General features: G+C 42.3%; 1 protein-coding gene across 2 annotated transcripts in view; it reads left to right on the top strand.

Annotated features, from left to right (window-relative positions):
- Positions 1-7,201: 7,201 nt before the first annotated feature.
- Positions 7,202-24,357, top strand: part of adamts6 (ADAM metallopeptidase with thrombospondin type 1 motif, 6) — a 231,674-nt gene continuing 214,518 nt past the window's right edge. For both annotated transcript variants that reach the window (XR_013547164.1, XM_078397497.1), the window contains exons 1-4: positions 7,202-7,454; positions 7,701-8,079; positions 8,805-9,172; positions 10,201-10,372. Coding sequence is in view for 1 of the 2 variants with exons in the window: in XM_078397497.1 (XP_078253623.1) it covers positions 7,983-8,079; positions 8,805-9,172; positions 10,201-10,372 (637 nt within the window). In the remaining variant the exon portion in view is untranslated. The remainder of the gene's footprint in view (positions 7,455-7,700; positions 8,080-8,804; positions 9,173-10,200; positions 10,373-24,357) is intronic.

Raw genomic sequence — 24,357 nt, 5'->3', positions numbered from 1 at the left:
CACCGCCCACTTTAATGCTTGTGTCTATTTCGAGGTGTTGGATACTGTGTATTAACTGGAACCAATCCAATTAAAATCAAGTACACAATCTGTTCGTGAATACTTCTTCGCAATGGTTAGATTGCAATGGCCCAAATCACCAATCACTCATTTATTTAGTGTTTTTTTCCAGTTAAATCTAAACTTACAGCGATGCTGAGAAGAACATCCATTTTATGCTTCACGATTTATTTTTATTTTCAAATATATCTTTCGGGATCTGCACGCCACAAATTGCCCAATGTCGTTTTAACCTTCAATTGTAGACCAGAAGTACACCACACAGCTCGATTGAACTTTCTGCCAAGTTTGTGAGACATTTCATTTGCGCGGGTTCTTTGATATTGCAGTTCAGTTAGAACGGGAAGGGCAGACCTGATTTACACTCAGCGTGTCGCACAATATCGACCAATCCAGCTTCCTGGCAGCAATTCGCGTTTTGGAACTCAACAATAGTTGCGACTGCGATTTACCCACTGGTCATGTACTGGGTGTCAGTGTGGAATGCGTAAATTCGGTTCGTGCCAGGCGTCCTTAAAAAAGTGCAAATCCCTCCACGTTAGGTTCTATTTTAAAAGGATAGAGGATCTAAGCAAAATGTAACTTTTAATTCCTTCCTTCTAATTTTTGAGCTGCTTCCTTATAAAATGAGCGTAAATGCTATGTTTTTGGCAGGTGATACACCGAGGCAATAGTTTAACCGCTCTCCTATTAATAAACGCAGACTGTACGACATAAATTACGAGAGAGCGGGCTAATTATTTCACCGGTATGTATTCGTCCAACCTAAAAAAATGCTGTAATGGTTTGGGGATGTTTAAAAGTTGATCATAGCACTGATATTGTGAGGTAACAACTTAACTCAACTTTCAATCCTTTCTGATGTTAGTCATGTTTTGCAAGAGCTTTTGGGACGAATGACCACGTTGGTTCTGCCGTTGAATGCTGTTGAGCTTTATTTTACAGACCTAAACCATAATAGATTAACTTGATGCACCCAAAATTGAAGACAACATAATCCTAATGGGACACTTTCACAACAGGGAAACTATGCCAACGATAATCTCTAGTCGAAGAGCAATCCCACATACTCCCCTCCGTAAAATCACAGTTAAGTTGCCTTGGGTGCGTTTCCGACGGGTGTTTTGTTTCCCCGTGTTGAGCTGAAGAGGAGCAATACCCTTAGTCAGCAAAGTTTCGATGCGCTGTTACATTTAAAGAGGAGAGGGACGCGAGCTGGACAATCGCTCTTTTCTTACTTTACTACGAGAGTGGGGATCTATTTTGTGAGGATTGCTTTGGGCTGGACTTCCCCGATACCAGTTCCACCCTGACTGGACCCCTCTGTCCCCCTCCCCTTCACGTGATCCGCGGCACATGCGCGCAAACCGGGCCGTGGAAAAAAAAAGTGCTTGTGCATTTTTTCACTGACGTAAGTACGCTGTGGCGCTCACACCGGATTGCCAGATTGCAAGTCTAAACTTGGCTGAAGGCCGGTAGCCAGATCGGGCTGTTTTATATACTTTGTTGTATTGCCTGCCTGCCTGCCTTTGCTTTTGCAACTGTCCCATAGAGCTTTGTACGAGCTCAGCTGCCCGGGAGAGGAGTCAGTGGGGGGAAAAAAATCAATGTTGCTTGATGGTAGCTGATTGCATCCCAGTTTCTGCCAAGTCAGTAACTTCAGTAATCTCCCCCCGCCCCCCCACCCCCTCCACCCCCTACCTCCCTCCACCCCCTCCAAACTGCAGGATTCTGTTCTGGATGAAAATAACTTGTGGTTTCGAGAGAGTAGAATTGGTTGGTGCGGATCGCCAGTGTGCACGGTCTATTGTTTGAAAGCTGCACTTAAAACCTTCCCAGAATGAAGATGAAAACGGTAAAGGCTATTAGTACAATTTTTCAGACCCCTTTGTTTATCTTAAAATGTTGATTTACTGCGGAAGCTCACTGCAAGTTGCATTGTAAATTAATGGGTTTGGACACTGAAGCATTTTCAATTATTTCACTTTTTGGCTGAAGTGTACTGCACTAAAAAAATCGTTTAATTTTTTCTTGTGGTTATATGTTTGAAGCCCTAATTTGGCAGATTATCTCCTTGTGCATTTTAAATAGGATAGCTAAATTTCGCGTATGGGTGCAGGAGAGGAACGAGCTCTGTGCAAAGTGGTGTTCTTTGATTTAATCTGTACCTCGCGTGGTCTATGAGGGGGTTCCTTTTAAGGTTACCTCCATCCAATTAATCGAATGTGGGAAGTGTGAATGTAATGAAAGCAAATATCCAATAATGTATTTAAAACTGAAACAATGCTGGAAAGTGTGCAAGAAGGCACAGTCTTTCCAGCTCTTTCATTGTTGCAGACACTTCTTTGCACTTGAGCTGCCAGTGTAATGTATTTGGGCCAAATGCCAACTTGTCTGGGTCACACACGCGTTTTATCCAAATAGATTTGTGCTGCTGTCTGGGAATGGGCTGCTGAATGTTACTTTATATCGACCGTATGGAGCCTATTCCTGCTCCCCTTATGTTTGAAATGTTTTAACTTTCTCTCATTTTTGACGCTGAAGCGCCGACGTTGGAGACCAGCTGTGCGCTGTGTTTTTGTACTGTCTAGCCTTTTCGTAGCTGCTTCACTGAAAAAAAAATTGGGATTGTCCAGCAGAAATCTGACAGCTCCTGGAAAACTTGGCACTACGCAGGAAACACAGTACAGGTTATAAAGCCAAACCTTGCTTTGGTGACGTCTGCAAAGTTTGGTTTTCTTTCCAGAGTCTAGCTGTGGTGCGATTTCCGTCCCAAATTTGATAAAAGCTAATATCCTGCTTTTCTTATATCGGGGGTAATTTGTGTTTTTTTAAAAATATGAAAGAAGAAAGTAATTTTCTTATTGTGCCGAATACTAATGCAAGTTGCGGGACTTTAAAAAAAAAATCTCTTCACTGTAATGGTAATAATCATTCAATACTATGAGCAGCTCCACAACTGCTTTTCAGCGGGGAACCGCAGACTTTATATCCTCTGCTCAGCTCCTCCCCCTTCACTCCATAGCAACCCCCGCATGCCACTTGTACCACCGCTTCGCTCTGTAAGTTTATGGTGCGCTCTCATCGTAAATTTCAAATTATGTTCAGGTTTTATATTTCGGGGAGTGCGTGGGTGGGGGCGAGGGCTTCCAGTGTGTATGCATTTGGATAATAGGTCGTTTATGTGACCCCCCGTGTCTATTGTTTGATTTGGTCAGCGTTAACTGTTATTCTTGAACCTCAGTCACTGCAATCGGTAGGCGGTAAAAGGTTTACCAACCAAGAGCAACGGGCAGTTAGGTGTCTGTAAATAAACTATTCACTCCATAATCCATTCCTAATTTCTTAAAATTCGCTGCGATTTTGACGTTGACGACCACGAACCAACGCTTCCACACTGATTTGCAACTCTGTTGTATTTTCATCCTTAACATCAGCTGTTATGATGTGCCAATGAGGTGTGATCTAGATTTTCTGTCAGTAGAAGTTGCCCCTCCCACGCCCCGCCTCGATCATTTTCAAAAATATGTTACTTTAAATACGGATCATGCGGAATTGAGTCCAGGCTTCATTCCAGGTCTGGTGAGTGCGAGTGTCTGCCAGTGCTCCGCAGACCAGGCAGCATCCGCCGAAAGGAAACGAGAGTCAACGTTTCAGGCGGAAGAATCTGCTACCTCAACTCTCTCATTCCACAAACGCTGCCCGACTTGCTGAATGTTTCTAGGGCTCTAGGTTTTGACTTTGTGATTTCTAGCATCTGCTATTTTTGTTTTGATTTTCAGACTTTGCGAATTATTTATTCTCCCACTTCCATTTACCGCGAGATGCTGCTGAATCTTACCATCCCCGTCGTCTTCCCCGAGTGGGCTTAATCTAATTTTCCGCAGGCATCTCACTCGAGTTCAGTCCCTGGAATTTGCCGGTGTCGCCGTGAGGTGTCCTTTGCCTGTTGCACTGGGCTGGCTTTGTGCTGGTGAGCGGCTGGCCCAGTTTATCCAAGGCTCCACTTTTGCTGAGACAAGGAACTGTAGATACTGGTTAATACATAAAAAGACACAAGTGCTGGAGTCACTTAGCAGGTCAGCCAGCATCTCTGTTGATCACAATTAGGTAAAATTTCAAGTCGAGACTCTTCCTTACACTAGTCTGAAGAAGGGACTGGACCTGAAACGTCACCTATCCATCTTCTCCAGAGATGCTGCCTGACCTACCAAGTTACTCCAGCACTTTGTGTCCTTTTGTGTTCAACTTTTGTTCATGGTTTCCCTGATATTTCTGTTCTGGTGCTGCTCTAAAGCCATGGGCATATATTTTCCTCAATCCTTTGCTACTTTTCCTATATCACTTCTTCCTTCTCTATGTTGTTTTGCTTTATAGTCATTTCCCTTGTCCTCCCATGTTTCCATCCTTTTCCATTTTTCACCTGTCCTTTGTTCTAATGCACCTGTTGCCTTGCTTTTGTATTTCCTGGTCCAAATATTCGCTCGATATTCTCAATGGGTGCTCTTCTCTCCCTTTTATTCTTTGGTACTTACTGTTTTTCATTGTTGCAGTTTCACAATTGCACTCTATTTCCTTAAACAGATTCATCATCCCCTTTAACCACCCCTATTGTTCATTCATTACTTCCCACAGTCTTTTTAGCTTTGTCATATTCTTTCAAGTGATCCCTTCCCATTAACTTCTCTGCCCCCTATTTGTTGACTAATCCCACTCCTCACACATTTACTCTCCCAATAAAAACAGAGTATGATGGAAATTGTCGACAGATCATGCAGTATTTATGCAGAGAAACAGGGTTAACAATTTAGTCCAATGATATTTCATCAGAGCTGGAGATAATGAGATAAAGCAAGTTGTAAGATGCTAAGGACTGAAGGAAGTGAGAACAGAAGGTTCATGATAGGTTGAAAGACATGAGAGTTTAAATGGTAATAAGGATGATAATAGTCTGGATAAACAAGTTGAGAACCTAAAAGGAAAGTGTAAATGGAATAGCTAAATCACTATCTAAAATTGTCAAACACAGTCTTGAGTCTAGAAGGATATCATAGGCCCAGTGGACAGATGAGGTTCAGAAACTAAAGCTTATGTTGAGCATCAATGGATCAGCGCAGAGAACTAAGTAGTCAAAGCATGAAGGACAGGAAATTTGGGAGAGGCTAGGTGGTTTGAATTGAGCTTGCCATAAAAGTGATCAGTTAATTTTCATTTTGTCTCCTCAAGATAGAAGAGACCAAGTTTTGACCAGCAACATGAAATATGTATGAGTTCACCTGAAAAAGCTTTAGATGTGGGAACGAGGAAATTAAGAAGAATGTTGCAACTTCTATGCTAGCACAAGAGAGTGCTGTGGGAAGAAGTTGTACTACTCATGATTCAGGAAGTTAAGGAGGTAATGGTCCCTTGGAATAAGAGCGTAAAATGCTGGAAATTCTCCGCTGATCAGGCTGTACTGTGAAGAGAGAAAGAGCTGACATTTCAGGTTGATGACTTTTCATCAAAAAAACCCCTCTCTTTGAACACAGGCTAACTGACGAGGTGAGTATTTCCAGTATTTTCTGTTTTTATCTCAGATTTCATCTGCAGTTTTTGTTACTTTTTCAGGTCTTTTGGAATATTGGAAGGAAATAGGAGGATGTGTTTTCTGATGGGAAAGAATGGTCTTTCAAATGTGAATGCTGGTGGGGTGGAAGCATGTGGCTTTGGCAGAGAAGCAAGGATGAGTGCAGAGTTGTAGAAAACTAGCATAGCAGAAAATTGAAAAAAGACCACATAAAACATGACCCTTATCACTAGCCTCCTTTAAGGTACTATGTATTTAAAAAAACAGGATATTGGATAGATACGTGAAAGTTGAAAGGAGGAAAGGGAGAGGGATTTGCAGAAAGAGGATAGTGTGCAGAATTCATAGGGAGAGAATGGGAGCATGGAAGAGGGATATCTAAACCTCATCCTCTTAATCTTTGGTGTTCTATTGTCTACCCCTTTCTCCATATCCTCTACCCTACTCTCCAATGTTCTCAATTTCTGTTCTCCACTCATCATTCTGTTCTCCCACCCTAGATGATGATATTTCTATTTGTTCACCTTCCCCTGTCTTCCAACCCAGGTTCGATGCATTGGACTCTTTCTACTCTCTGTTCATTCATCCTCTCCTTGCACATTGCCTTGCTTTCTTTGCTCTCTTCTGTTTCCAATTCCCCTCCTTCAACTTTCTTCCAAACTTTCTGCATACCCTTCCTCCTTTTACTCTCGTTTCTTCACATTGTCCTGTTCTGTCTTGTTCCATCCACTCACTCCCCCTTTTTCTTTTTCCACCTTATCCTTCTTCCATCCATTATCCCAAAGTCACTGCCAACTTTCTCCCCCTTTCCCATCTTCCCAGTTGCCTCTACCTTTGATTCTTATCTTCTTGTTCCCTTCACCTTCCATTCCTCTCTCCAATCCTTTCTCCAACATACCCTTTCTAACTTTCTCTCAGCCTCCAAACCAATCCTGTTCATCTTGTATCCATCACCATCTATGTACTGGCTAATTGTCTTTCTCTCTCCCCACACTCCCTTGATGCACCAGCCTTTCCCTTCCATACCAAACTATTTCTTGATATTTAGCCCTCTTCCTCCAGAGTCTCCTAATTCCTTCTCTCTCACATCCAACCTCCTTCTTAGCTGTAGACCTCTCCCTCTTAATCTCCTCTCCCTCTTAATCTCCTCTCCCTCTTAATCTCTTCTTCCTCCTAACTACACATTGATCACCCTTTTCATTCCCACTCCCTTGCCTCTTTCCAATTTAGTCCTTCACATTTCCCCCCACCTTCTCTATTTCATTCCCATTCTCCCTTGGCTTGGTAGTATTTATGTATAGTATAGTTTGATTTGATTGGATTGCATGTAAAACAATGCTTTTCACTGTAGCTCGGTACACGTGACAATAATAATAAACCTACCTATACATGGAGGCAGTTAACGGGAAGCCGATTGGTAGCGATAAGCAGGCTCGGTCGAGCAGCAAGCGAGGAGGGGCTGGTGGCGGCTTCGGCTTCGGCTTCTCCACCCTGTGTTCAACCTTTCTTTCATTCGTTTCATGTTGCTTCTTTGCCTGTTGGACTATTGAGGTCGTGCTCGGGGTTAACAGGGAAGCCGACGAGCTTGGGGAAAACGCGGCTCTGGGACTTTTAAATCCAGCAAAAACAAAAGCTTTTGGTTTCGCTGGGAAGTCAGGAGTGTTCGGAAGAACGAGGTAGTCCGCTGCCTATTCTGACGACTTTTCCTTTAGATTAGAGAGGCACACGAGTCATACCGCTCCCTCTGGCTAGAAATCGGATGTTCAGATGTCAACTCTGTCAGGGGGTTTATTTGGAAGTCAGAAAACCCGCGGCTTTTGAGAAGGAGGTATATGCATTTCATCCCTCGTGTGCTCTGCAGTCGAGCCCTCTGCAACATCACGTTGTCAGCAGTAACGATGCATTCATTTATTTCATTTTATGTTTTATTTAAAGAAACAATTAAATGAAACCTATTTGCAATTAAGTAAAACCTATTTGCAACCTAATAGTTTCCTTGCTGGCTCGCCAGGTACAAGTGGAGAGGCAGCGGACTAATGGCCTGTGTTTCTTTCCCCCTCCCCTCTCTCTGCAGACAGGCGGATGACTGAGTGCCGGTGCTGAGGGTCGGTCTGGCGCTTTGCGGCTGCCTGGCTTTGGGCGCGGCGATGAGCGGGCACGCGGGCTGGTGCTAAGGCGCCGCAGCCGCCGCCACCGCCACCGCCACCGCGACCGCCACCATCGCCGCCGCAGCAGCAGCAGCGGCAGCGGCAACAGCAGCAGCACGGACCCCATGGGCTTGTCACGGTGCGCTTCTGGAGTCGAAGAAACCGTCTAGCGCAAAGGTAGCCACACACAGCTTTTGGTTCACTGAATTATGGAAATTTTGTGGAAGACGGTGACTTGGATTTTGAGCCTAGTCATGGCCGCTTCGGAATTTGACAGTGACACAAGGCTTTCTTACAGTTCTCAAGGTAGGATCATCTCAGCATGACCCCATACACCGTAGAGTAGCGCCACATCACCACGCTTTAAAGCACAGATAAATAACCCCCATTGGCTATTGTTGGGCCACATCCATTCTCTCGCAACTGTATTTGTCTCTCAGACACAACAAAGTTTGACCGATTGCGATGGCACGATTTAAACATTAAGCCTATTGCGCTGCATTGGGTGTGATTGGCTTTGGATGAGCCCTTCGGATGACAGTCCCGTTATATATAAAGTGTGCAAAGCAGGATTGGCAGAAAATAGCTCCTAATCCAAAGCAAACAAGGTCCAGGTTTAATGCTTTGCATATGACAGAAATGTGCATAAACTTGCGTTACCGATATTGGCAGAATCCGCATATTGCATTTGATGTGTTCACGGTAGATTTGTACCAGATCTTGCAGCTTACAAGTTGTTACTGGGTGACACTTTCCACGGAATGGTACTGCGGACTATTTCTTGCATGTCTGGTAATTTGGTAATCTCTGAATTTAATGTATTTAAGATGTTTACACCTATTCTATTAATGTGGGATTATAAAATGTAATTGCTTAGTTTAGCATCGCTGCTGTTTTGAAAATACTTGATAGCCACTTCCCTGTAATTTAGCTGGAATGAATTTTGTCTCCGATTTTAGTGGTGCTTTGTCATGTCCTTTTTTTTCCTTCCACGCCTGTTTCCTGCATCTTTCCATCTTGTGATTTCAAAGAGGAATTCCTTTCTTACCTTGAACATTATCAGCTAACGGTTCCTGTCCGAGTGGACCATAACGGAGATTCCCTGAACGACAGCAGCGGGAACAACTATAAGCATTCGAGACGAAGGAGAAGTTCGGATGTTCCACCCCGAGATCCAACCGATTCTAAATTATTTTACAGGCTGTCCGCCTATGGAAAGCACTTTCATTTAAACTTAAGTTTAAACACTAAATTAATCTCCAGACATTTTATCGTAGAATATTGGGGGATTGGTGGCCCAGAATGGAAACACGATTTTATTGATAACTGCTATTACGTGGGATACGTAAAACATGAGCACAGCACTACACAAGTGGCTTTAAGCAACTGTAATGGTCTGGTGAGTAGAACATTCAGCTTGATTTTCCAATTTGGGATGTTGTTTTAATTCTCTCTTTGTGTTGTAAAGTATAAACTGTTATCAGCATCGGCCTGAAATTTTAACTGCACCGACATAATAGTTGCAGGATTGGAAACACAAGCAGCTGCCCCGCTGTAGGATGCACATGGCTAATTTGCATATGATCCACCGCAGTGGGAAGGGTAGCCAGCTCTTAAAGAGGCAGGACCCTTTCACTGGCGTCTGCAGACAGAATGTTATTCAGAAGCACGTAGAATATCGAAATTCCCGTGCAGCGTTCCAAAGTACAGCTTTCTGTAAAATGGTTCATGCAGTTCCCGTAGTTTAAACAATTTTGATATTGTGAGAATGGTATTAGCTAGAAATTTAATTAGCTCCTTTTTCATGTTTGCAAATTATGTATATCTTGCCAAAACAGAGATGGCCACTGTAAGGGAATAATATGCTTCTGCTAACTTAGAAGGAATATAAACCCCATAGCTTTGCTGCATGGATGGTTACTCTTGTTTAGCATTTTAACTACCTTTTCTTTGGTTTTGAATTCGGTTTAGATGTAAATTACTTTTGCAAATACCTAGTTGGTATATTTACTTAAAAGTACTAAAATACAATGGAATCCCCACTGTCCCTGTTTTTGGAAGAAAACTGTTTGAAGAATGATTAACAACCAGAGAATTGCAGTGTAATCCCTCCACAAAAATGTCCAATTGATTAAGCAGCAGGGGAATACAAAAATGACCCACTTGAAAGCTATGTATTGAAATAAATTTTAATTATTCAGATTGTTATTTTACCTTTTTAGATAATATTGCCAAGTAATTGCTGTAAATACATAGTTAATAATTTTGCTATTTAATCTTGTTCAAAGTTTGGAACACATAATGTGCACAGTTCAGGCACATTTCTATTCTAGGAATTTTTTGGTTTGACCTTTTGGCCCTAATGAAAAAGGATGAATTAAAAGTGTTCTTGCATGCAGTAGTGATAATTTGTTTTGTTTTCCCAAGCATGGTGTTATTGTAACAGAAGAGGATCAGTATTTCATTGAGCCATTACAGAATATATCTATGGACTATAACAGTGACTTTACATATGGCGAAGGCCACCCTCATGTTGTTTACAAGCGTTCCTCCATTCGACCAAGACATCATACCAACATGTCAAAGTGCGGAGTTCCAGGTAATTTACTTGACATTGTAACATATTATATAAGTATGTCATCAGTTTCCTTCTTATGAAATGAGTGCTCAGTGTGTAGATTTATGAAGCTGCAAAACTGACAAACCCACATGGTTAATTTCTAATGCTGTGCAAATAGCTTTGACTCAGTATGACGTTTTTCATTGCTTTTGATGTATTATATTGGATTTTTTTAATGCACTTGATGTTGACAGAGAGAAATTTGTTGATTGAGAGACTTTTAGAATGTTCTTGGCCGCATAGTGCTGGAAGATGCTCAAAGTAATGTGGTGTTGATTACTACTTTCAATTCTGGGATGGAAGTTTGTAGATTCAAGTCTCATGCTAGAGCTGTGAGCCAAAAGTCTATACTGGCATCATTCCGAAGTACTTGGGAAGTGCTGCACTTTTCGGGTACATTAAATGAGATGTTAAAATGAAGTCCTACCTGACATATCAGATAGATGTAGAAGAACCCATAATACCATCATGAAGGAAAGCAAGGGATTTATCCTCAGTATCTAAGTTGGCATTTATAACTTAATCATTGCCTCCAAAATGGACCGGCTGGAAATTGTTAGATGCATGACAAAGTGATGCTGCACCAGTTTAGTATGAATCACTCGGGCTGCTTTATGACATTCAAGGCCATGCATGACTAAACAAAGTAATTTCCTCCATTGTTTGCTATGACAGATGGTTGAGATCAACGACTTGGATGAGAATGTACATGGCATGATTAGTAGGTTTGTAACTGACACTAAAGTCGGTGGTATTGTAGAAAGTGAAGACGGTTAACCAAAAATTACAGCAGGATCTTGATCCTGGGCAAGTGGGCTGAGTAATGACAAATTAAGTTTAATGGTAGTGCCCTGGAAATATTGTAGAGCGAATACAGGCACATAGTTCCCTGAAAGAGGCGTCACACGTAGATGGGGTTGTAAAGAATACTTTTGGTATATTGGCCTTTATCAGTCAGGGTATTGAGTATAGAAGTTGAGACGTTATGTTACAGTTGTACAAGATGTTGATGAGGCTGCATTTGGTGTACTGTGTTCATTTTTGATCACCATGCTATAGGATGGATGTCATTAAGCTGGAAAGGGCTGAGAGAAGATTTCGTGAGGATGTTACCAGCACTTCAGTGCCTGAGCTATTGGGGGAGGTTGGGCAAGCTCGGACTTTATTCCTTGATGCGTAAAGGCTAAAGGGTGATCTTATAGAGATTTGTAAAATAACAAGGGGAATAGATAGGGTGAATATATACACAGAGTATTTTATCCAGAGTAGGAGAATCATAAACTAGTTATAGGTTTAAGGTGCTGGGCAAGATTTAATACGAACCTGAGTGGCAACATTTTCACTCAGAGGGTAGGCATACAGAACGAGTTGCCAGAGGAGATATTTGAAGCAGGTACGATAACAATAGTTAAAAGACATTTGGAACAGTATATGGAGAGGAAAGGTTTAGAGCAGGGGCTTCCAAACTTTTCAGCATGAGGGCCACATTATATATTTGGCACATTTTTGCAAGCCGTAGGAAAAAATGAAGGTTTAGGCACATTTATAAATGTTATAAATTTAATGAACTCAAAAAAGTTTAGAGTAGGTTACGTTTGATTGGATTAGGAAATGTTAAACTAGGTTAGGTTAGATTAGATTAGTTTACAGTAGGTTTACATGGCAGCAAATAAATAATATTCAATTTTTAAAAAGAGCTTGAAATATTGGAATATATATACACCGTAGGTATACAATTATTTATAAAACAGAAACAATACAGTGATCACCACTGGGGGAGAGAGGAGAGAGTAGAGAGGGGGGGGGGAGAGAGAGAGAGAGTGGGGGCGGGTGAGAGTGGGGGAGGGAGAGAGAGTGAGGGGGAGAGAGTGGGGGGGAGAGAGAGTGGGGGGGAGAGAGAGTGGGGGGGAGGGAGAGTGGGGGGAGGGAGAGTGGGGGGGAGAGAGAGTGGGGGAGAGGGAGAGTGGGGTGGAGGGAGAGTGGGGAGGCGAGAGAGTGGGGGGGAGAGATTCGGGGTAGAGGGAGCAGCGGGTGAGAGCGGGAGTACGGGGAGGGGGAGGGGGAGGGGGAGGGTGTCAGAGGGTCCGGTGAAGGAGCGCCGCCACTTGCGGGGGCTGCTCCCTCCCTCTCTCCCTCTCTCTCCCCTCTCCCTCTCTCCCAGCGCCAGCGAGATCTGCGCCGCTGCTCCACTCTCTTCCCCGGCCCCATCTCCATCTAACACAGCAAAATAAGAACAAACACAAGTGTAGTTGTTGTTCAGAAGCCCTGCATCCCCGGGGTGAGCGGCAGCGGCGAGGAGGGAAGTTTCACTTGTGTATGTTCTTATTTCGCTGCGTTAGAGGGAGACGGGGCCGGGGAAGAGAGTGGAGCAGCGGCGCAGATCTTGCTGGCTCTGGGGGGGAGGGAGAGAGGGAGGGAGGGAGCAGCACCCACTGACACTCTCCCTCTCCCCTTGCTCCCGTTCTCACCCGCTGCTCCCTCTATCCCGACTCTCTCCCCGGGGTGAGCGGCGGCGGCGGTGAGGAGGGGTTTCCTTGAGTTTGTTGTTTACGAGGGGACGCTGCGATCTCTCGTCTTGTCCCAGCTCTGGGTCGGTGGCGATCCGCTCTCCAGTGAACTTTCGTTGGCAGCTTCTGCCTCCAGTCCCCGCCGCCTAAGAGCTTGCTGCGGGCCGGATAAAATCTTGTGGTGGGCTGGATGTGGCCCGCGGGCCATAGTTTGGAGATCCCTGGTTTAGAGGGATATGGGCCAAATACAGGCAAATGGGACCAGCTTAGAGCATCTTGGTAGGCAGAGGCGAGTTGGGTTGAAGAGCCTGTTTCCGTGCTTCGTGACTCTATCACTGTAAGACTCTTATTATAATGTACAATAAAGAACAGTCTGGGGATATGGGGAAGGAAAGATGCTAAGAACATGATGTTTGGTGAGAAGATTTAGGGTAACAGGAGAAGGTGATTATGAGATTGTGTAGAAATAACAGAAGGAAAGGTGCAGATGCAATCAGTGTTCTGTCAGTGATTTTGCTGAAGAGCTGAATAGAGTAAGGAGATTGGATGGGTTTTGGGTAGGAGTGATCCATTACAATCAACACTTATCATATCATATCATATATACAGCCGGAAACAGGCCTTTTCGGCCCTCCAAGTCCGTGCCGCCCAGTGATCCCCGTACATTAACACTATCCTACACCCACTAGGGACAATTTTTACATTTACCCAGCCAATTAACCTACATATCTGCACGTCTTTGGAGTGTGGGAGGAAACCGAAAATCTCGGAGAAAACCCACGCAGGTCACGGGGAGAACGTACAAACTCCTTACAGTGCAGCACCCGTAGTCAGGATCGAACCTGAGTCTCCGGCGCTGCATTCGCTGTAAAGCAGCAACTCTACCGCTGCGCTACCGTGCCGCCCATAACTGAAGAATCTACCTGGATGAAAAACTAAATAAATTAGTTTATTTTAAAGAATTCTATTGCAAAGGAGATAAGAACATTGTACTCTGTGACAAAATATTAAGCTGCTATTTGGTCATGGCTAATTTTGCAAATATATAAAAGTTGATTGTTTTCAACATTGTGGTGATAGCTATGCTTTAAAAGTATTATTGACTAACATGCTTGGGGATAGTCTAAAATAGGGAAAAGGCCATTTTCATCAAAGACACTTTTTATCAAGGTTTTGCAGTAGCAATATGTCCATTTTTTTAGTAAGTTGTCAATTGTTTATCATCCATAAATTAAAATGTTTATTCTACTAAGAGCTACATATGTATTATGCTGAATTAGTGGAAGATCATACTAATTTCATAACGGCTTTAGTTAGTACCACCTTAACATTTGGAGGGGATCTTAATGTGGGCAAATGGGAATAGTGTAGATGGGCAAAAAGATTGGCAAGGATATGATGGGCCCAGGGGACTGATTTTTGCTGGGTGCAGTCTCTAGTGCACAGCCAAACAGCGTCTGCAAAATGAGGCATTGATTATATTATTTGCTGTACTGGTCAGATTTTAGTGCAACTATTGGTGGAGAGGTAATCTGATTGTTTAATTGACATTTGTATGGCCAAAATATTGAGTACTTTAATATAAATGTAATCGGTCATAGTAATTTTCTTTGTTGACTACATTTTGAGCCTGAACAGGGATCAGGAATTTCTTTTGATTATGAAGAAACTTTTACCAAATAAATAAATATAATAATAGATGATATTTATACTTAGTTAATTGAAAACACAAAGAAAATAATAATCAATGTTATTTATACATAGCTAATTAAAACACTCAGAAAATGTACATACATACACACACACACACACACACACACACAATATGTCAATGTTTAAGAAACAGTCAGACAGTACATGAATGGGACAGATTTGGAGGGATATGGGCCACTGGTGTAGCTGGGACATGTTGGCCGCTATGGGCAAGTTGGACCGAAGGGCCTGTCTCCACGCTGTATCACTCTATGACTCTGAAAGGAAATATAAAGCTACTCATTTTATTTTCAAAAGATTGAAAGACAAATAGGTTAGTATTTCTGATAATCCTATCACATCGCTGTTCTGGATCAAGATTGACTCATCTTACAGCTAATAAAACAACTGATGTGTATTTCCAGCACTTTTTATTGGGTATTTGTTTAAAAAAATGGAAAGAGACTTGTTTTCTTCAGATGATGGCTGCCTTATGCATTTGTTCTGAAACACTTTACAGCCAACAAAGTGCTTGAAGTAGGCAGATATTTCGGCCAATTTGTGTTCAGCAAGGTCCCAATGAGATGTTATTTAAAACAAAAAAAATTAATGGTGTTGTTTGGAAAAAATGTTAGCTGGAACACCAGGATAACTTTCTAGTTCAGCATATGTCTTGAAATTATTATGATAACCCAAACATCTCATCCAGAAAATGGTACCCGTAACCATGTACTGGGGCAATTGAAGTGAGGCTTCAACCTACAGTCATTTGATGCAGCTATTCAAGGATGGCTGAGAATATTTTCAAAATTAAATGTGAAAATTGTGCTTTACTCATATTTGGAGGCTAATAAATACAGCATCAGCTTGCTTTAAACTGCCTTTTGGATTGAGGGTGAAGAGAATACTGCACATTTACTGTGTAGGAAGGAACTGCAGATGCTGGTTTAAACCGAAGATATACACAAAATGCTGGAGTAACTCAGCAGGACAGGCAGCATCTCTGGAGAGAAGGAATGGGTGACGTTTCGGGTCGAGACCCATCTTCAGACGTCTGAAGAAGGGTCTCGACCCAAAACATCACCCATTCTTCTTCTTCAGACATCTGAAGATGGATCTCGACCCGAAACGTCACCCATTCCTTCTCTCCAGAGATGCTGCCTGTCCCACTGAGTTACTGCACAATCATTCTTGTGCACTGGATGATATGCTTTTTTTCTGATATTGGCAGAATGTAAATGTTACATCGTTTGATGTACATTCACTGGGTTAAAAGAGTTAACTTTTAATGACAGATTGCATAAGGTAAAGGAGTAACCCAATGGTGCTAGGTATAGATTTGAAAGAAAAGATTTAGAAATTATTTCCTAAATTGGCAAGTTCTGGAGTAAATGATATAACTAGACATAACCTAATTAGGTGCAACGCCAGCAAGTATCTCATCATGCAGTTGTGAGAATCTGTAACTTTTGCCCCCACAAAACCTTTGATCTTGAATGAATTTAAAATTTTGACTATAATTAATAGAAACAGATTGCGTAAAAGCATTAAAGGGTATGCAACAAGGGCAGGTAAATAGAGCTAAGGCCCACAGATCAGCTGTGGTTTAATTGAAAGGTGCAAAAGGCTTGAGAAGTTGATGATTTACTTCAGTTTCTTTGTTTGAATGGCCTTTGTTTATTGAAACTTGCTTGAGAGTATAATAGAGCTTTACTCCACCTGAGGTAAAACTCAATAATGTAAAAAGGTTTTATTTTGCCTTTTCACACTGGCATCCAGAAATACATCAGAATCCAACCGAGAAGTTAATTTTGCTTCATTGCAAATTGAAAGTTAGAATTATGCATATTTTGTAGCATACGTGTCTTAAAAATGGTACATGATTTGGACTACGATGTAGTGAGAAAATTACGATAAATTTGCATGAATTGTATCTTGACAAATGTGCAGTGTTGGAAGCAGTTGGAGAGTGACCAAATAATGCCAGTTGATTCTTTCCTCCTACATGCACGGACATCCATGCACTCAAAATGTCACCTGTACATGGCAGGGAGAAGGGCTTGCAACAGGAGGTTGGGGGGTGAGGGAGGGATGGGTTAGAAGTTGTAAGTAGGGGTTAGAATATTAGTTGGTTGTGATTCATTCTTAAATATTGGGTTGCTGTCTTTGAAACTAGCATTTTTAAACAGGGATCAAAAACTTCACGAAACAATTTAATGGACTTTTGCATATAAATGAAGTTCTTCAAAATTTTCAAATAGGCTTTACAACTGCATTTTGATGTACATTTAATCGAATTTTCAACATAGCTGCACAAAACATATGGTATGAGAACTGTCTCACATGACTTCCTTGGGAAGAAAAAATGGGTGCAGTTTATAAGAAAGCAGCAATTTGATATTCATTATTTTATGCACTTGCCCAGTTGAAAGTTTTGTATAATGTTATTCCCAGATGTTTCATCATAGGACATTCTATAATGTGGCTCTTGCCCAGAGTGTACAAGTATTATTACATTTGGATAGAGGTTTGGCACCCATATTTGACTGTCTTTGTTCATTGTAACTCTTTTAAAAATTCTGCCTTGTGGGTATTAGGAAATTTGCTGAGTGTCCCAAGAATGATTCCTCATTACCATAGAAATATTTGCTTTCTCATCTCCCACAGACTGGAGAATTATGTTCCTTGATCTCCCAACCACTCAGTGAAATCAAAGCCAGCTAATCCTTTTCACAAACAAGTTCAGTGAATACTAGAAACACCCCAAATTGGACATTTTCTTTAAAGAAAGGAGTGTATCAATATCATCTAATACAATGGGAGTAGTTCTAGGTTTGTATGAGGGAAGTTTACATCTGATCTGTTAGAGATAAATTGTGGTAAGGACCCTAGGCATTAAATTTGAACTGCTCCACCTCTTTCATCTATTGTCACTAACTAATAACAACCCCACAGGATACGTTTGTGTGGTGTAATTATGCAAAATGGAAAATTCTTATAATTTACCTCTGTTTTATTAGAATCAAGACAGGTCGAATATTAGAGTTGAAGACACACTTTGTCAATTTGGCCTTAGGAGGGATATAAATTAATGCTTGACAGATAGGAAGAAGAAGCATATCTTCTGTAGATAGACACAAAATGCCTGAGGTACTCATCAGGACACCCATTTCTTCTCTCCAGAGATGTTGCCTGTGCTGCTAAGTTACTCCTACATTTTCTTCTATCTTCGGTGTAAACATCTGCAGTTCCTTCCTACGCATTTCTTCTGCAGTTGTCTTGATTTGACCACTACTCTGAAGTTTTTATATTATAATATGCACCAGAATGCTTCAGACATCTTTGATGGAAGAGAGGAATACAGTGTTCCTTGAAAGGGTCAGATAATCCAAAAAGTAAGGAATTCATTGGCCTTTCAGTAAGTTGAGGCCTAAGTCAGTTAACGTTTATAACTCTAAGGGAAGGTAGAGGTGCCAGCTACTGTACTATTTGTTCATATAGTTAAGCGGACTTTGCAGTTCTTCCTGCCTTACTATCGCTTGTGTGTGATTGGTAAAATTAGTTTTGGAACTAGAGACGTGGGCAGCTTACAACCCAGCGGTATGAATATTAATTTCTCTAATTTTAAATAATACTTTCTTCTTTCCCTCTGTTATCAGGTTTCTGAACGGTCCTTCCTTAAGTTCTCTACCCCACTGCGGACATTTATACTTTACCTCTGGAACTGATACGCTGCAATGCTTATTATTATTTCGTGTCATCACACAGCTGTTTGACAATAGCGAGCAAATTTTAGTGCCACGTCGTTGGCCTCTGCAAGATCCTTTACAGTGCACGTGCCATGCAGCATGTCACAGCTCAGGAGATGTTCCATAGTCTGGAGGCTCCGTCCGCACTCACAATCTGCCGCATCTTCAGTATATCCCCACTTCAGCATGTTCGATTTGCTCCTCCCCAAGTCTGTCCGCAGTCTGTTGAGACTGCGCCAGGTTATCCATGGTTGGTCGGAACCTGGTGGGAGTTTCTCAGAGGGATTGATTGCCATGTGAATGTCTTCCAGAGATTTCACTAGTCTCTCTTCCCAGAGTTTGAGCCTTCTGGACGATGCACTGCAGTCCAGGGGATGGACAGAAGAGAGGAAACTTGTGTAAGGATCAATCTTCCTTGCATGAGCTGGGCCCTCCCACACTGCGCAGCCATAGTCAGCAGTGGAGAAGCAGAGAGCCAGAGCTGTTGATCGAATGGTTTTAGAATTTGCTCCCCATTTTGAGGTACTCCGCTTGCTGAGAAGAGCATTTCTGGAACTGACTTTCCCTTTAAGCTTGGTGATATGTGCTTTGTAGGTCAGAGATCGATCAAGAGTCACACCGAGATGGACTGGACTGTCACAGTGCTCCAAGCTGACTCCATTCCATATGATCTTTAACCTTCGATTTGCACACTTGTTCTTTAAGTGGAAGGCACAGACTTGGGTTTTAGATGGATTGGCTCTCAGGTGATTCTCTTTGCAGTATGAGGACAGGTTGACTAAAGCCTCACACAGAGTAGCTTCTGCCTCAAGGAAGTCAGCACTTTGGGTTGTAATACACAGGTTATCTGCATAAATGAAACGCCTGGTGTTGGGATGGATAGGCTGGTCGTTAATATATTGAACAAGGTGAGTGCCACGATACTTCCTTGAAGGAGGCTATTTTTCTGCCCGCGCCAGCGACGTTTCTTTCCTGACAACGCCTGTGATAACACCTTCCTGAAAGCCATCCTCTATGTGCTGGGTGAGATTGAGAAGCTGACCTGTGCAGGACTTCCCAGGCCGAAACCCTGCCTGCTCCTTTATTAAGGATGGCTCCATCACCTGGCTGAGGCGAGTCAAGATGAGTCACTCAAACAGCTTGTAGGTGTGGCAAAGAAGTGATATTGGCCTGTAGCTCTGTTGCTGAAGGATCTTTGCCTGGCTTCAGCAATGCTATGACACATCAATGCTATGACAGATCTTTGGGATGTGACATCTCTCCATGCAGGTGTTAAACATGGCCAGCAACCACTGTTTTGCAGTTGGTCCAAGGTGCTTGATCTGTTCAGTCATGATGTTATCCAGACCTGCAGCTTTACCTATTTTGGCTGTGCAGATAGCAGCATCTAGTTCTTTCATTGTGAAAGGCTGGCACAGTTGTGGGTTATTAGAGTTACCTTTATACCACTGCTGGGGTTTCTGCTTTGTCACTGGTGAGTCAGTTTTGCCATTGAGTAGGAGTTGGTGTGCTACTTGATTAGCAATAGGCTGGTCAGTATGTAGTGACGGTCTTCTTTGGGTCCTTGTTAATCCGATTGAGAGTGGCCCAAGCCTTCTTGCTGCTGTGTGTCATATCCACGGAGTCAATCAGATCCTGCCACGACTTGCGCCGATCAGATGCGATAGCTGCAGTATGAGCTTCCCAATGCTGAGAACTATTTTCTGTACTCTGTATCTTCCCCTTTGCTCCATCTATTGTACCTGGGTGTGAGTTGATTGCATTGATGTATAGTATTGTCTGATCTGATTGGATATCATGCAAAACAAATCTTTTCACTGTACCTCGGTACTTGTGACAGTAATAAACCTAAACAATTTAACCTAGACGTGACATTCATGGCAGTGTAAAGCTGTGGAGACGAGAGATACAAAATTACTTGCATCATTAATGCACCATGTACATGCTACATGTCATATTCTAAATAATACAGATCCTAAAATATTATTTTTTGGAGAGAAAGATGAGGAAATATAACATAGAAACTCTGGAAACAATGTTAAAATAAAGCACTGTCGCATGGGATGTTTTCTGTTATTGTTGAGTATTTACTATTATATCTTCAATTTAAATCATGAGTTTCACTTGATGCACATTGGGTTTTTTTTCATTACAGTTTGGTAAAGTCAGAGTTTTCCATGTTTAGTTTATGTAAATTCCTAATTAAGTTACCATCTCATAGTTGTTTCTGTGTGCAAGAGCATAGAACAGGAAACTAATACTCAGTCCACTAGGCACATTCCACCCACAATATAAAACTTCCCAACTGGGGATTCTGCCCACTCCAGAGAACATACAAGGTATTTGGAAAAGTTCTTCCTGCTGACCAAGTAAATCACACTGAACTGCAGAGTAGCTAACTAATATAATAACATTTCCGTGGTTTCAGCTTCTTCAGAACCTCCTGTTGCAAACAAAATTTGATTACATTTGTCTCCATTTATTGTTATAAATTTCAATCTTGAAATTTAACCATTATTTTGCAAAGATGGTACTGCAATAGGTTTAGGTTTTTTATTGTCACATTTAATGAGGCATCTTGAAAATCGTTTTGCATGCTATCCAAACAGATCTGATAGCCAAACAAAGAATCAGTTTAAACTAAACTAAACTAATACTTCTGATATTCATCTTGCAAAATAAAATATTTTAGAACTCTTGGTATCACTACATCAAATGGTTTGTTAGGGAAAATAATGATCACATTTGGATTGTGGATTGGTGTGCATATTGTTGAAAGTAGCCTGTTGTTTAGGGGTTGAGGCAACTTTCTGCACTTGGTTTTGGTTCAGAGTTGTCAAGGACCCCACTTGCTTTGGCTCCCTTGCGGTTGGCTCATTGGCCTTTACGATGAATTGGGAGAAGGTTATTAACTTGTGGTTCCATCTTAACCTCCTTGGGAGGTAGTCTGGATCTGTGTGGGAGGTGTGTAGGTTTCCAAGAAAGTGTTCCAGACTGTTTAGTACTTGCCAAGTTCCAGGTAAAGTCTCTGCATCACTTGATGTGGCTAACATATGTTCCACAGATTTTTCACTTACAGTTTTTGTTGGTAGAATTATACTTTGGCATTGTAGGGATAGGACAGTGGCAAAGGTGACGGGGGTAGGGGAGGGGATGCTTGTGGTGAAGGAAGTGGGAAATGGCATGCAGTTTCAAAGCTGTGCCCATCTCTTTCAGTTTCGAATTTAGTTTCCTATTTTTGTTTGTTCATAAAATTTCACATTTCTTATAATTTTATATATCTGCATGTACACTTTCAAGGAACTAATGAGATAGGCCTCTCTGGACAATGCCATTGGCAGTCCCGGCATGATTGTGCTCGTTGGTCCAAATTAGGGCGGCACGGTAGCGCAGCGGTAGAGTTGCTGCTTTACAGCGAATGCAGCGCCGGAGACTCAGGTTCGATCCTGACTACGGGTGCTGTACTAAGGAGTTTGTACGTTCTCCCCGTGACCTGCGTGGGTTTTCTCCGAGATCTTCGGTTTCCTCCCACACTCCAAAGACGTACAGGTATGTAGGTTAATTGACTGGGTAAAAATGTAAAAATTGTCCCTAGTGTGTGTAGGATAGTGTTAGTGTGCGGGGATCACTGGGCGGTGCGGACTTGGTGGGCCGAAAAGGCCTGTTTCCGCGCTGTATCTGAAATATGAAAATATGAAATGTGGAGGACTTACTTGCTGGCTCTCAGTGGGAACATGTCTTGGGCCCTACCTAGGAATTCAGGCGACAGGCTACAACACAGGGCAAAGCTGCCAAGTATATTAATACTTGGATATGGGAGAGCCAGTGGATGTGGTGTATCTGGGCTTTCAAAAAGCCTTTTACAAGGTCCCACACGAGATTAGTGTGCAAAATTTGAGTACATGGTATTGGGGATAGGGCATTGACATGGATAGAGAACTGGTTGGCAGGCAGGAAGCAAAGAGTAGGAATTAACTAGTCCGTTTCAGAATAGCAGGCAGTGACTAGTGGGGTGCCACAAGGCTCAGTGCTAGGACCCCAGTTATTTACAATATATATTAATTATTTAGCCGAAGGAACTAAATGTAAGATCTCCAAGTTTGTGAATGACACATAACTGGGTGGCAGAGTGCGCTGTGAGGAGGATGCTATGAGGCTGCAGGGTGACTTGGATAGGTAGGGTGAGTGGGCAGATGTATGGCAGATGCAGTATAATGTGGATACATGTGAAGTTATCCACTTTGGTGGCAAGAACAAGAAGGCAGATTATCTTTTGAATGTTGTCAGATTAGGAAAAGGGGAGGTGCAATGAGAACTGGGTGTCCCTGTACATCAGTCACTGAAAGTAAGCATGCAGTTACAGCAGGCAGTGAAGAATGCAAATGGCGTGTTGGCCTTCGTAGTGAGAGGATTTGAGTACAAGAGCAAAGAGGTCCTACTGCAGTTGTTCAGTGCCTTGGAGTATTGTTTGCAGTTTTGGTCTCCTAATTTGAGGAAGGACATTCTTGCTATTGAGGGAGTGCAACGTAGGTTCACCAGGTTAATTCCCAGGATGGCGGGACTGACATATGATGAAAGAATGGATCAACTGGGCTAATATTCACTGGAATTTAAAAGGGTGAGAGGGGATCTTATAGAAACATATAAAATTCTTAAAGGATTGGACAGGCTAGATGCAGGAAAAATGTTCCCGATGTTAGGAGAGTCCAGAACCAGGGGTCACAGTTTAAGAATAAGGGGTAGGCCATTTAGGACTGAGATGAGGAAAAACGTTTTCATCCAGAGAGTTGTGAATCTGTGGAATTCTCTGCCACAGAAGGCATTGGGGCCCAATTTACTTGATATATTCAGGAGCGAGTTAGATATCGCTCTGAGGGCTAATGGAATCAAGGGATGTGGGGAGATAGCAGGAACAGTGTACTGATTATGGATGATTTGCCATGATCATATTGAATTGTGGCGCTGGCTCGAAGGGCCTACTCCTGCACCTATTTTCTATGTTTCTACGTTAAAAACTTTAATATCTCCTGTCATTCTGAGGCATGTAAAACAGACCATTAATGTGAACTAGTTTTAATAATTGAACATCTCGAAGGTATCACAAAATGCTGGAGTAACTCAGCAGGTCAGGCAGCATCTCTGGAGAGAAGGAATGGGTGACATTCCGGGTCGAGACCCTTCCTCAGTCTGAAGAAGGGTCTCGACCCGAAACGTAGAGTCTGAAGAAGGGTCTCGACCCGAAACGTCACCCATTCCTTCTCTCCAGAGATACTGCCTGACCTGCTGAGTTACTCCAGCATTTTGTGATACCTTCGATTTGTACCAGCATATGGGGGGGGGGGGCAGATGACAAAAGGGGGAGCCGGAGGAGTGCTTTGTAACTTTGTCAGCGCCGGAGGGGGCTGCTATTTGTATGCAGGCAAAGAATTAACTGTGCCTCATCACATGTGACAATAAAGTATTCCTAATGCTTGATATTTTATGGGATTTCTAAAAGCTCAGCACATTTATGGCAGAATCTGATTTTCTTTTAACAGTTAACCGTACCATTGACCATTGCTGGTCAATAGTATTTGGATAATCAGTTTAATTTGAAGTGTCTCCTGACACAGCTTGCTTATATAAGGACTGGAAATTAGTGCTTCCATCAGTTCAGAATATATACCATCAGATAACTTGAATTGCATGCCTTTCCTTATCTACAGCCACCTAGTCACAGTCATCAGTCTGAAGAAGAGTCTTGACCCGAAACGTCATCCATTCCTTCTCTCCCGAGATGCTGCCCGACCTGCTGAGTTACTCCAGCATTTTGTGATACCTTCGATTTGTACCAGCATATGCAGTTAATAATTGAACATGTTTACAAACAATAATATAAACAAAAAGTATTTAAAATAATTAAAAGCATCATCTAAACTGACATGTTTAGAAAAAGTTTGCCTTTCTTTTGATTCCTAATTCACCGATTTAGAATCCGCACTGAAATCAATAGTCTCACCTAGGTCCAGCCTGGCAC

This window comes from Rhinoraja longicauda, chromosome 1 (assembly GCF_053455715.1).
Source record: "Rhinoraja longicauda isolate Sanriku21f chromosome 1, sRhiLon1.1, whole genome shotgun sequence".
In the NCBI taxonomy this organism is placed as follows: Eukaryota; Metazoa; Chordata; class Chondrichthyes; order Rajiformes; family Arhynchobatidae; genus Rhinoraja; species Rhinoraja longicauda.
The sequence above is the reverse complement of the archived record's forward strand: the minus strand, read 5'-3'. Positions and strand labels throughout refer to the sequence as shown.